Source organism: Balearica regulorum, chromosome 3 (assembly GCF_011004875.1).
Source record: "Balearica regulorum gibbericeps isolate bBalReg1 chromosome 3, bBalReg1.pri, whole genome shotgun sequence".
NCBI lineage: Eukaryota > Metazoa > Chordata > Aves > Gruiformes > Gruidae > Balearica > Balearica regulorum.
Window position 1 is genome coordinate 117,467,228 of NC_046186.1, and position 13,372 is coordinate 117,480,599.

At 43.3% G+C, this 13,372-nt stretch overlaps 1 protein-coding gene across 1 annotated transcript; it reads right to left on the reverse strand.

The window, feature by feature from the left end:
* Window positions 1-3,135: 3,135 nt before the first annotated feature.
* Window positions 3,136-12,064, reverse strand: PROKR1 (prokineticin receptor 1). The gene is made up of 3 exons (XM_010298253.2): window positions 11,654-12,064; window positions 9,447-10,123; window positions 3,136-5,440 (listed from the first exon to the last, which is right to left on the reverse strand). The coding sequence occupies exons 2-3, from the start codon at window positions 9,941-9,943 to the stop codon at window positions 4,744-4,746; spliced, it is 1,194 nt and encodes a 397-aa protein (XP_010296555.1). The 5' UTR covers window positions 9,944-10,123; window positions 11,654-12,064; the 3' UTR covers window positions 3,136-4,743.
* Window positions 12,065-13,372: the final 1,308 nt, after the last annotated feature.

A 13,372-nucleotide genomic window follows, 5' to 3' on the forward strand; every position in this document is an offset into this window, starting at 1 on the left:
TTTGAGCTCGGAGATGTCTTTTTCAGGGGACTGTTACCATCTTTGTGCCTTTTCTTCTGTCAGTTTTACCCAGTCCTGGATATGAGGGAGGTGACTGTGCTATGAGCACTTTGTGCTTGGTGTTGGTTCTTCTTATTCATGATTCTTTTGGTGGTCTTATATCTGTTTTTTTCCCTCATTCTCTTGTTCTGGATGGTATTAGGAAGGTCACTTTGGAAGCTGCAGTGATCCCTGTCGCATTGGTGGTTTTGGGGCTTTTCCTGCCAACATGTGTTAGGGTGGAGTCTGAAGAACAGGATCCTAACAGAGTGTAAGAGAACAGAATCTCTGGTGAGTCCGAGAGAGTAGTGTCTGTCTTGTCTCAGTTCTGCTTTCTTATGCTCAGTGGTGTGGGCTTTTTTCAGCACAGATGATATCAAGTGGAAGATGGTAGACCAAGCACCCAGCGAGCATCACAGCCCTGCCAAACCAGGGAGTCGGGGAAAATGCAGACACCAGAAGTGTGGGGTAGGCGCCTAGGTGCCTGAGTGCCGAAAGCTGGAGCATCTGTTGCTACTTGTTGGAGGCATGGGAATCCTTGGAATATCTGCATGGCTCTCTCAACAAGGCGGGTGAGCTGGCACAGTTTTCAGGGCTGTGCAAGTAGGTGCGTGATGCTGTGCTGCAGAGGCAGCAGCTGGAGGGTGCTGTTGCCACAGGAAAGGTTGCCAGGCTGAAAGAAGAAGGAGCACAGTTAAGTCTGAGCTCCTGAGTGAGTCAGTCAGTCCTCAGGGAAATTTCATGTCCTGGCTATTGTGACCCATCCTTGCCTGGAGTCTTGCAGGTCATCCCCCTTTGGTAGAGGGACAATGGTTAGAGTTTCTTTTCCTGATTAAAATACATTATTTTCTCAGTGCCCGTTGCTGAGAATAACTGCTTTTTCTTCTCTTGATCCTTTCTTAGCTGTTTGGTGTCACCATTAGTTTCCAGTTACACCTGGTTTTTTTGTTTTTCAGAGAGCCAGTGTGAAGGAGCAGGGACTGGGTTTTACCTTCAGTTACCCCTGGAGGAGCTGCTGCAGAAGGAAGTGAGCCTGTGGCTGTGCCACAGGAGGACAACTGAGCAGGAATCCAGCGTGCTAGCACCACATTTTTGCTTTTTGCAATAAATGTTGGAGCAAGCCACAACTGAGACATGGTGGCATCTGGTTTATTCACTGCATGGTTACCTAAACCCTGCTAACACCTCTCAGGAGGATGCCTCACCCCCACCCACTCCTCATCCTTGACACATCCCACAGTTCCTGCATGGTGAAGTCCTTATTGCTGCTGTGCCACTGGAGCTAATAGTGGGCTGTTGGCGGCCATGGAGGTCTTGCTGCAGCTGTTACTGCCTTCCAGTGGGTAAGAGCTTGTGCTGAAAAGGGCTGCTTCACCACTGCGACAAATGCTGTCTTCCTCCGAGCTTCTGCTTTTCTTTCTCTGTTTAAGCATGGCTCTTGCAAGCAGAACTCCAGGTAGGTGCAGTCTATATTCAATTCCCTCACTAAATGTTGCCATTCAATGTAAGTGAGAAAGTGTTTCTGCAGGGAGGGGCCGGGCAGGAGACAGCAGGGTAGCCCCCACCTGACAGGGAGCTGAGGGAGCACCCATCTCTGGAGCACCTGTTGGCACTCGTGCTCCCTAGCCTGAGTTGTGCGGGTACAAAAAAGCCTTTCAGTTCTTTTCTTCCTGCACAACTCAAGCTATAGGCAATGTGGGGTCTGGCCCCCTCCCTTGGCTGCTCTGGTTGGTCTGTGGCCTGTCTGCTCCCCCCTGCCAGAAGGAGCCACTCAGGTCAGGGCCTGTCCCTGTTGCACACTTCTGCATTTAGGAAGTTTTTAAGTGACTTTAAGAGTCTTTTAAATTGTCCATTTAAGTACAGTCATGGGTGGCAGGCAGGCCGGCCCTGACTGATGGAGGGTGCCATATGAGATGAGTTCTGTGGGGACAAAAAAGCTCCATGGAGTTTCTGTCCCTATGCAAGGACTTTGGGCTCACTGCCCTGGGCCCCTGGTTGCTGGAGCTCAGTTTAGGAGCATATATTGGTCCCTGAAAGTGAAGCCTGTGACCGGTTTTGGGGTATTGGAGTTGGTGCAGACACAGGCTAAGGGCGATGTGACTGCCTGGCTGCTCTGATAAGGGAACAGGGGACCACCACAGTTCCTCACTGGGAATCCTCCACTTTCTGGGGATGCTGCTCACAACAAATGCAGTTGAAGGTAAAGCACAGCTTTTTCTCCCGCCCTATCCAGTGGTTTAGGCTGGAACACTGCTTTGCTGCTGGAAAGATCTCAAAATGTCAAAATACAGCAATGTTGTGGACCCCACACCCCAAATCTGCAGTAGGGGCTGTGGCAGCTGCTGCTTTACTACCCCTCACAGGGACAAGGATGTGATGATGGCTGAGAACACTGGGCAGGCCAGACCTGAAGAGCTGTCTTGCAGCTCTCAAAGTGATTTCCAGAATTTTAAAGCAATTCTTTCCCCCAATTTTTGCTTGGTACCATATTGCTTGGTGGGGGTTGGACTTTTTAAATACTTAGCCTGAGGTGGATTTCCAAGTGTGGTAAATTGTCAGTTATTTGGCTTTGTTGCACCTAGAAAAGCCTAGGAAAAATAGGTGGAAGGAGTGTCAGGACACTCTAATAAGAGGTAGTATTGCCAGTTAATCCCCAGTAACGAGTATGGGTTTCAGAAGGTAAACATGGGTGCATAGTTTCAGAAGAAACCATGAGATTTCAGGAGAAATTACAGGATTAAGCCTCTTGATGATGAAATACTGCAACTTTCTGGTCCTTTAAGTTTCTTTGACATGTTGGGAAACAAGTGGATTTGGTACTTATCCATTTTCAAAAATGTCATTTTGAAGAATGATTTCAGTAATTGTTTTGCTTAACAGAGCAAATTATAAGATCCTCTCCAACATGTATTTTTAAGAGCAGCTAATGACAAGAGGATTTGAGCACTTTAATGGATTTGAATATCCTTTTGCCATTAAATTTAATTGGTCAGCCTGGTAGTTTTTCTTTAGCAGAAATGGGATAATTCACATTAGTCACTTGGGTAGGAAAATTATGGCTAAGGGAAAAATATAAAAATTAATTCACAATGCTGATATTGACTCCATGTTTATTGTTTTATTAGCAGGATTTTCTGCTCACTTTAAATTCACAAATAGACAAATTATTTACAAAAGCCATTTACTCCAAAAGTAGGTGGTACCACATACTTTAAAACAGGAAGCATTTGCCATCACAATATAAAAGACTTGATTTCAATACACAAAGTCCATGATATCTTATGCGTAGTTTAAATGAGTACGTATTACTGCTACTGTCACCTGCTTTATTACGATTATCAGTTAAGAAACACCTGTCCTGGAGTTGCACAAAATCAGAGCGGGATTGCCTCCCTCCACTGGGGGAGGCAATGCAGAATTCATCTTGAGTTGTTGCCTCACGTTCGACCAGACGATGAACTACTCAACTCAACCAGTGACTGGCTTGCTGAAGCCTAGAGTCTGTCTCCACTGCTTGCAGAAGGACGGATTGTCTCAAGATCTCTATGCTATTTTGGCCCTACTTTATTTTGAAGGTGTACACAGACTTTATAAGGTATCTAGGCCTGGTTCAGCACAGTTGATTTTTTCCCCACTAACATGCTATACTTTTATATGGATCCCACTGAAAAACAAGTCGAAACACATGATATTCCATCTGAACATAAGAAAACACTTTTTTACTGTGTGGGCTTTTGCACACTGGCACAGGTGGTCCAGGGAGGCTGTGGAGTCTCCATCCCTGGAGTCAGTCAAAGCCCAACAGGACACAATCCTGGGGAACCTGTTCTAGCTGACCCTGCTTGAGCAGAGGAGTGGACTAGACAATCTGGAGATGTTTCCCACCACTATGATTTTGTGACTGATTCTGTGAAGAGCTCAGCGACTCAAGGCAGAAGAAGCTGGCTATAGAATGCCTGGAGGTGAGAGAAGGAAACAGGTCCCTTCAATATTTAACTGTGCCATTTCCAAATACATAATAAACAGAGTAACACTCTACATAAAACTACAGAGTGAAATGTAGATAAAATGTTCTTAAACAAGGTGTCATAGGAAGAGACTTGAGGTTTTCGCTATACTGTGAAGCAGTATTTAGCTTTGTAGAGAATGTGCCTTTCATAGGAGCATGCTGCACATTGGACAATAGAAAGCTGGTGGTCTGTAGACTTCAAGGAGCTTCATCATGAGGGATAAACAGGATAAAGAATGACATGAAGCAAAATGGGCTTTTTTGCCATCCTTCTACTTGTGAGCAGAAGGAAGAGGACACCAAACAGCTTAAAAGTATGAATGATAAGCTCAAAGGAGTTAAAAGATTTCTTTTAAGAAGAAACAGAGGCATCATTGCTAGGATCAGCAATCAACTCTTCTATCATTGTAATATGCTTTAATGCATTCATAGACTTTTTTGTTCACCTGAAATTTTAAACTCTAAAATGAGAGTCTACATCCCGAATTTACAGGTGGGTGAACTGAAGTACAGCATCAGTCAGAGTTAGGGGATTATAAAGCAGTCCAGTGAAAAGAGTTCTGGTGGAAGCAGGCTGCTTTTCGAGGGCTCTCAGCAATAGTGGGTATTCCCACAGACAAGGGAGAAGCTTCTGAGGAGGCATTATTTCCTCTGTACCCCCTCTCCAAAATATGGGAGATTAGAACGCAGAAAATTTATTTCAGTTTTATGCAGTCTACCTCCTCTGTGACCGGCATTGCACTTGTTCTCAGGTCTATATCTGTGCTAGATTTGCTTCCATTATATGTTGATCTCCATCTGAGCAACATGATCTTCTTGAAATACTTCATGGTGTTATTTTTTACAGTTACAAAACACATGGTGTTTATCATGCTGTTACTCATAGCAATGCATTCAACTATGTAAAAAGCAGTAAGATAATGCTTCTCTTTCACAAAGATCGTGGGGAAAAAGTCACGGACAATTGTGAAGCCATAGAAAGGTGCCCAGCAGAGAACATAGGCAGTCAGGATGCACATCAGTACCATAACAGTTTTTCTTCTGCATCGAAGCCTCTTTCTGATCTGTTCCGTCTGAAATCCTGGTACGGTTTTAAACCAAAGCTCCCGAGAGATCCTGGCATAACACAAGGTCATTGTAATCACAGGTGCGACAAATTCAATGCCAAAGATGAAGAGGAAGTATGATTTGTAGTACATCTGTTGGTCAACTGGCCAGATTTGACCACAGAAAATTTTCTCCTGGTTTTTCACTATAAATAACACCGTTTCAGTAGCAAAGTATGCAGATGGGATAGCTACAAGTATGGAGACGATCCAGACCAAAGCAATTAGGAAGGTTGCTGTTTGATAATTCATGCGTGGTTTCAGTGGGTGAACAATGGCCAGATACCTAGAACAGACAAATACATTCAAAATGAAGTCTGAAACCACTATTAGTCAGAACACACTTCAAAATACAAGTGGACAGAATTAGGCAGAAGGAAATTGCTGTCATTCGTAAGGAGAGAGCCTGACAAATTTTTCGGTGAGGAGACTTCAGAAAATTTTCCAAAGTAGCGGCCTAGAGCTGAGTTCCTAAATCTAGGCAGAAACTGCAGAGCGAGTGGCTGAAGGGTTTGTTAGGACAGAGGGTACCTGACAATCTGAAAATCTGAGCGTATGGTAGGGTGTCTGAGGATGGTTTTCAGACCTCAGTCTTATAGTCCCAACCTGTTAACAAGATCAAACTGAAAAAGCTGCAATTTTTTATCACAAACTTCCTTTTTAACATGGATCACATATCTGGCAGTTATAGAAAGATGGGAAAAAGGGAAAGAGAAGGAATATTCCTATTACTGACAAATATGTTTGCAACACCTAGCACAATACGCAGGTGATGTATCCAGGATGTGCCATGATATAGCATCTGGAAATTCTTTGCTGGATGGCACATGTTCAAGCAAGAATTTGACACATGCAGTAATATACACCTACTCAGGTGGTGCACATAAAAACACAAGCATGTAGAAGCAGGAAAATGTTTTCCCTAGGCAGAGAACTGTTTAAATACCCTTTTTTTACCAAGAGGTCAAACATACCCAAGAGTATTTCTATTATTTTCTTGTTATTCCATTGAGTGCAAAGAGCTGAAGCTGATGCTAGTGAATGCTTACAGATGAGCGTGGTTTCAAGCTACCGACAAAGGACTGTGTATGTATTTTCTGCCAATGCAAATTTTTGTTTTGTCTGATGGAGGGGACTATTGCTAATTAATTTAAATATGCTGTGTTAAGTAATATGCAAAACCATAAAACTTGAGTTAGGTATTTGCACTCCTTATGACTGTAAAGCTACAAGGTGCACTGTAGTGTTTCACAAAGAAGTGTGGAGAAATGGAAGTAACATTACTTGCAAGATCCATCAGTTGCCCTCAATTCAGTTAAAAAAAAGGCCAGGACCAAATGGCATTCACTCTGGGATTTTTTGTTTGGTTGAAGTTGGGTGTGTGTGTGATTTTTTAAGAACCTATAGGTGTAAGAAGGGCTTATATTAGAGTACACTGTCACAGAAAGATTAGGATATTTCTGCTAAAAGGAGATTTTTATCAGAGGCGCTCCAGAACTCCCATTACAATTGTATTTAACACAAAGGATTGTTTCAAACAGTGGAATTCCTCATTCATTCAGAGGCTTTTCTATCTGTATATTTTCAATACATAGACAGCATCTACAGGATATATTAATTCTAAAATAAAATGGAAAGTCAGTGGTGCTTTTCATCAGCTAGATCTTGGAAGCAGATGAATTGTTCATTGCTCTTAATAGTGCAGGCTAGACATCAAGGGATAGCAGAATTACTCAGCCTCATTGTGGAGCTGATAAATGGGTATTTTTAGATTGGATCCTGTGGAAACAAGATTGTGGGATAACGTATGGGTATGCATTCATAAGTATGCATATCCCCTCAGAAGAACATTTGGGTGGATGAGGTAAATCTCTACAAGGGAGTCAGGAGGGAGCTTGGGGGGCAGGGGCGGGGCGCATTCCTGATTATCATTGCTTACCACACTTGGGCTGTTACTGCGGTGTGGTCCTGGAGCACGTAACCTGAGTTCAGATGAAACTGCCCTGGAAGATGTGCTCCAAAAGTGTACATAAAACAGACCAGGTGCCCATGGGTGTTCAGTCCAGGGGACCCAGCTAAAGCTAAACCCCCCAAAATACTTACAGCGTGGACACTGGACACTTAGCACGAAGTCTTGCTCTTCAAATCCTCTCCTTTCACATAGCATTATTTTCTAGTGCAGATGTGGCCTTAAATATGTGAAATTCCTACGTTTCATGAGAATAGACATCACAGAAGATGAAAGAGAGCTGGGACAGGCTTACCCTCTCTACACAGGTAAGTCCTTTTAAATGATTTAAATGTTAGGAGATATTAGGAGCCCGTTATTTTTAGAGACCAAAGTCAACGACCCACATGACGTAACCAACATGGAATGCTTGATTGTTAAATGAACGAGGTTTCTTTCTGTTTACCAAGCCAAAATCTCACAAAAGAAGGCAGTGAAACCAAAACAGTGTGTTCTTACAACAAACTTCAGTGATTCATCGTTTCTAGGATTGTTTTTTAAAGATGCCTGGGGAGATATGCTAGAAATCTGATTTCTTAGCAGGCATAAGGGCTCAATGACCCATCTTACTTCATCAGCCTGGGATGCACTAGCAGAGCTTTCAAAGAATTTTTTTTAGAAGTTGAAAAAGATAAATAATAGAAAATGGTAATGCATACATGATAGTGTTTAGAAGCTTAAGCCTGAGTCCTCAGCTCTGGTTCAAAGGTTATTTTGTTAGACACTTATTAAGGATTTGTTTCATAGGAGCGGACTGTGCTTTCCCCCAAACCAGGCAAAACATCTCTGAACTTCCCCAGAGTCTTTCGACAGACTTGTGTTGACGTCAGTAACAGCTAAATCAGCCACGCACAAGCTGTATCTAAACAATCATCAGCAGGGTTAACTGCTCCCAAGCTGTCTTTCAGATCAGGTACCAAAAACTATGCAACATTAGACCAGATCATAAAATGGCACATGGGAGAAATTGGAGAAAAAAAAGGGAAGGGGGGGTGGGAATCATACAATGTGTATATGCAGAGGGTATACAGAGATGTATATTGTGTTTGTACACAGATGACTTGTTGTGATGGCCTTTCTGTAAAGAGTTTACTCTGTGGGTCTGTGAGTCAGTCGTATCAGACTTATGTCAGCATGAAGCTGATCCTCAGCATCTGGGTCCATCAGAGTCCGTGGTGCACGAGGCTAAGAGAACAGGAGTCATAAGAAAGAATACAATTAAATTGTTAAAATTCCTGGAGTGAGAGGCAGGCATAGAAATATCTCAGGACTGCAGCATGAAGCAGGTAGATGTAGAACATCATTATGTTCTGCTTACCCCATTATGAAGGCTGCAGGAAAATCTCTGCTAAACCTGGTTGGTATAGCATTTTATCATTTCTGGACACTGCTATAAATATGGGTGCCATAAATGACCTGTGGGTCTTTCCTGGCTTTCCACTGTTCCATCCTCAGAGAGGCATGTGAAGAGAGAGGAGAGTATGAGAGGAGAGTATTTTAATGGAGAGAAGAGTGCTGGCCACACTCACCAAGCATCCATTTCTGGGTTGGAGCATCCAGCTAAGATCTCAGTACTATCAAATGTTTAATTTAATGATTGTGGGGTTTTCTCAGGAGGGTGTGATGGAGAATAAAATCTCTATTTTGTAGGCTAGACGGAAGTCTTATCTTTCACTCTCTTTCACACCAAAACAAAATCTGGGAAAAATACCTTAAAGGGAGAAAGAAATATCCTTTAAGGCAATAACTCTGTTGGAAACTCACCTGTAAAATTCTGTATCACCAGTCAACTATTTCTCTCGCTGAAGAGTATTTACTTCACTGTTTATAAAAAAGGTTAGACTCAGAAAAGCTGTGTAGGCCAGTAGAGAAGGTTCCTTAGAGGTGTATGGTTTGGATCAGGATTATATAGTGCTGATGAACACCTTTATCTCTGGGTGCTTCTGATTTATCTCTCTCTTTCTCCTCTTTCCCTTATTTCATAAATCCTCTTCTACACTTGAATCAGGCATATTTTTATGAAAAAAGAAATCATTTTAATAAATTGACATTCTTTTCACCTGAAAAGTTCAATCAAGAAATTTTCACTGAGTTTTCTCCAGGGTAATGTCATGACCTAACGTGATTAGAATTTATGAAACAAGATACGCAGGTCTGCATAGTACCTACCTTGACATCAAATCCTACAGAACAGCTGAGCATGTTAAAAACCTAGAAATCTGGACAGCCAACCCCAGAAGCTCTGGTCATCTCCTTGTGCAGAGATAGCACCCCACTTACTTACCTGTCAACAGCTATAGCCAGGAGAGCGTTGGTAGAAACATAGAGGGAGACAGTGCGTAGGTAGTTGACTGAGGCACAGAGGACATGGCCATGCTCCCAGGACAGCTGCCGCACCACGTAGTAGTCCATCTCGAAGGGGCAGCACACGATGGCCACAATGAAGTCTGAGATGGCCAGGTTGGCAATCAGCAGGTTGGTGAGGTTTCGCAGCTTCTTGTAGCGGGCGAGAGCAGCAATGAAGATGAAGTTACCAATGCCACAGACCAGCATGATGCCAACCAGAGCCACCCCAATCACAATCTTGGCTGCAAAGAAGGTGCGGGTTTTGGTCATGTCGTCTTCACTGTCCAGTGGCAAGTCATAATCACTGTAACTGAAATTGAAAGGGAAGGAGAAGTTTCGCAAGGAGGTTAAATCCCCATCGTGGAGATTGTAGATTGCAGCAAAGTTGAAGTTGATGGTAGCATTTGGGTTATGTTCAGCTTGCTCCATGGCCATGTCTGTCTTCTTTTGTCACATGTGGCTTGGCTGGCCCTTGGTTTCGTGCTAGAATTACCCAGGGTGGCAGGGCACGACAGTGGCAGGCGAGAAACCTCGTCCAAAGTTTCCTGCTGAGCAGTGAGTCACCTTGTCTTTGTCCCCGTGAGATTACAGAGCAACGGCCTCATTTATCTCCCTCTGTGGGAACAAAAAGAGGAAAACATTTCCTGAGAGGAAATTACAGCAAAAATACTGTGCTCGAGGGAAAGCAATAGCCACCTTATTGCCCCACAGCAATATTGCTGGTTGTGCACAGTGGGAAGAAATACCCTGTGAAAGGATGCTTCTGTTGTCATAAAATCCGCTGAGTTACATAATACACTGGTGGTTACACCCAGAAGTTTTATTTACCAACGATGAAATTTTCTTATGAGCACGCACGGAAATGACAATATAGGAGTGTAAAATCTAGTTTAAACCTCTGCCAGCCTTCAAGCCCACAGAGCTGTCATCCCTGTGCAAAGTAAAAAAAACTAAAGTGAGATGACACCTCAATTTGCTGAAAAGTATCTGATGTGCCTTTTGGACAAAGTGTTTGCTTTATGCTAGATGTCTCAGTCAGAGTGATGTGGTAGGTAAGAATGAAAGAAGAACTTATGTCCTGACTTCTAAATACATTTCTTAATTATGTCAGAGTTGCCAAGACCCAAGAAAATAGCAAAGCCAGCACCTTCCATTTTGGCAGCCATTAATTGAGTAGAGGGACCAAATTTTCATCCAGCATAATCCATTATTGCTTCTCTCAAACCAGTGGAGCTCTGCCAATTTGCATAGACAAGATTTTGTCCCATAAACCAGCTTGTAGGGCTTTGCTGTGAAGGCAAATCTGCCATTTACAGGGAGAGTGCTTCCACAAACAGGCTCTTGAGGTGAAAGGGAAAATCTTCGTTAAGCAAGACAAAGTGCCTTGAATTTTTGAAGGAGGAGGAGCAGGTTTCCCTCTTTGTACTGCCGGTTGTACCAAATCTTAAAAATTGATTTATTTTTGACACTGAGGTAAAAAAATCTAATCTACTCCCTAATTTTGCCTCTACTCTCTATCAAAATGCTGAGAGGGCTGTCTTCTTGCATCTTCCCATGCCACATCTGGGAAGCCTCATACCAGGCTCCTAGCTGTCAGGACAGTCCCACCTCATCCCAGAAGAGAATCAGAGGGCGTTATTGCTTGTTCTGCTTTGAGACAGTAGATCTTCAGGCTGTCAAATGCTATTGAACTATGTCCATCATGGCTACAAAGGACGATCTGCATAGTGGAGCTGTTGCCCCCTTCTTTCCCTCGACCACCCTCAGCCCCTGATGATACTTAATAAATTTCTGAGAGAAACTCTCTTGTACAACTTCTGTCTCCACCTTGCTTTTCAAACTCAGAGTTGCAGAACCACAGAGTAACAGAAAGCCAGAGGCTGAAACTAAATAACAGCTCAAACAATTGACTGCTTTACAAGGCATCCCCACAGCTGCCTGGAAATGTGACCATTCATTTAAGAGAAGTACTAAATAAATACCTAGATGCAAAATCTGTATGTTGGTCAAAGCAAGGAGCAGTACTGTTTCAGACAGGTTTCCCTGCAAAATACCGAGAGCGCGCTTTGACATAAATAAAGACAACCCAACCATCCACAAACTGACATAATACCATCAGCTAACTGTACTTGCAGTTGCTCTTACCTTCTTGGAGGTCTCAGGCACCCTGGGGATAGCCTCCAGGTTTCTCCCCTGCCAATGTGCTGCTGTCACTGGAGCAGAGAAAGGATCACTGAAAGCAGCCAGAGGACTTTGCTGAATGGTTATTTCTCTCAAGCAGGTTTGCCCTGCTGCTCAGGGGAGGACGGCTCCGCTGACTCTGTGCATGCATCTAAAGCCTTTTCTCAGTGGGAGGCACCTTGAAGCTGTCCATGCATTTCTGATTTTAAAGAGGCAGTGCAATACAGAGACAATAGAGCACAGCCCTTTGCCTCCCCGCTTTAAACCCCCTGAATGCATCGAATTGGCAGAGCAGCTTCGTTACCAAGTCTGAGCATGGAAGGTGTAAAACCCCGGTCTGCATTTGCTGTTTGAGTTTTATCTGTGCTGGGCAGCAGCTACCTACCTACACCTGATGTGACACAGAAGCAAAATACAAACCTCCCAGTGGAGAGGAGGGGGTGGGAGGAGGAGGAACTACTTTCCCAGGGACCTTTCTCAGTGGATCTCTTCCCTGGCTATTGTCTTTAGGACTGCAGCTGTGACAGCTCCTGCAGAAGGAGGGTAAAGCGTTGAATAGCCATAAATCAGAGAACCCCCTGACAGCTTTTCTTGCGCTCTCAGGGAATTACTCAGAGTGGAAAAGTGGCAGTGAATCCTTAAGGACTTAGTGTCCTTTGCTAATGCTGCCTCCTCTTTGCTCTGAAGCACTCACGCCCCAGGGAGCAGTTCTTTTGCTTCCCAGTCCTCCAGAGGGAAAGAAAACGCACAGCAGATCCCCTGTCCTCTTCTGCACCTTCAGTCTTATTCACGTTAGCTGACATTTTCCAAGATGCGTAGTTGGGACACGCTATGTAGTCTCCAGTGGATGAGACCACAGGAGGCTGTAGAAGGTCATGACGAGCATAGAAGATTTGCAGAAAACCTAAAATATATGATCTACAGTGCACACTCACAAGACTCAGCTTTCATGAGCTAGTGGGCACTTATCTCTGGAAGAAGGAGATAAGGAAAGAAATGTGTTAATGTGAAATATGTCTAGGGTAAAAGAGCCATTAATGAGACATTTCTTCCAGAAAATCTGTGGAAGGCCAGAGAGTCTGTACTATCTGGAGCCAGCAGAGAGCATTAAGAATTTCACAGCAAATACTTCACTTTGCTTTATTTTTAACAGTCAGTGTAATACGTGAAAAGCCATTAAGATAAAATCAGATAAAATCCGCTTGTTGAATTCACAAAAAATGTAAATATAGTAAGTATAGGGAGAGGCAAAGAGAACTTACAGTGTGCATCAGAACCACATCTAAAAGATCCCTAAAATGGGCCACACTTACCTTAAATCTCCCTTAAGAAAAGTTAGTACACTTTTAAAAGGAGCTCTTGCAAGCTTTACATTAGGAACGTGCATGATCTCTTTAAGACTTTGTTAAGCCATCTCACATCATTATCTAGTGAGTTAATAAGTAATGTGATATCCAAATATTTATATTCCTCTAGGCCAAAACCTCAGCTGTTGCAAAACAGTCTATCCCCGTTGACTCAAGGCAAGTTGGCATTGAAGCCCTGACAGCTACAGCCCCTCCAGATCAGTTCATGCTCGTTACGTAGCTTCTGTACAGCAGTGTTCATCCACTGTGTTCCAAGTAATTGTGCTATATGTGTCAAGCTGTTCCTCAGAAAATATTAGTAATATTGTGAAATGAT

What these genes read in the sequence shown, in the direction of transcription:
- PROKR1 (XM_010298253.2), bottom strand. Translation starts at nt 9,943, where the DNA reads ATGGCCATGGAGCAAGCTGAACATAACCCAAATGCTACCATCAACTTC. An exon ending in CTGGCTATAGCTGTTGACAG is followed by an intron (nt 5,441 to 9,446) that starts GTAAGTAAGTGG and finishes TGTCTGTTCTAG; the next exon opens with GTATCTGGCCATTGTTCACC.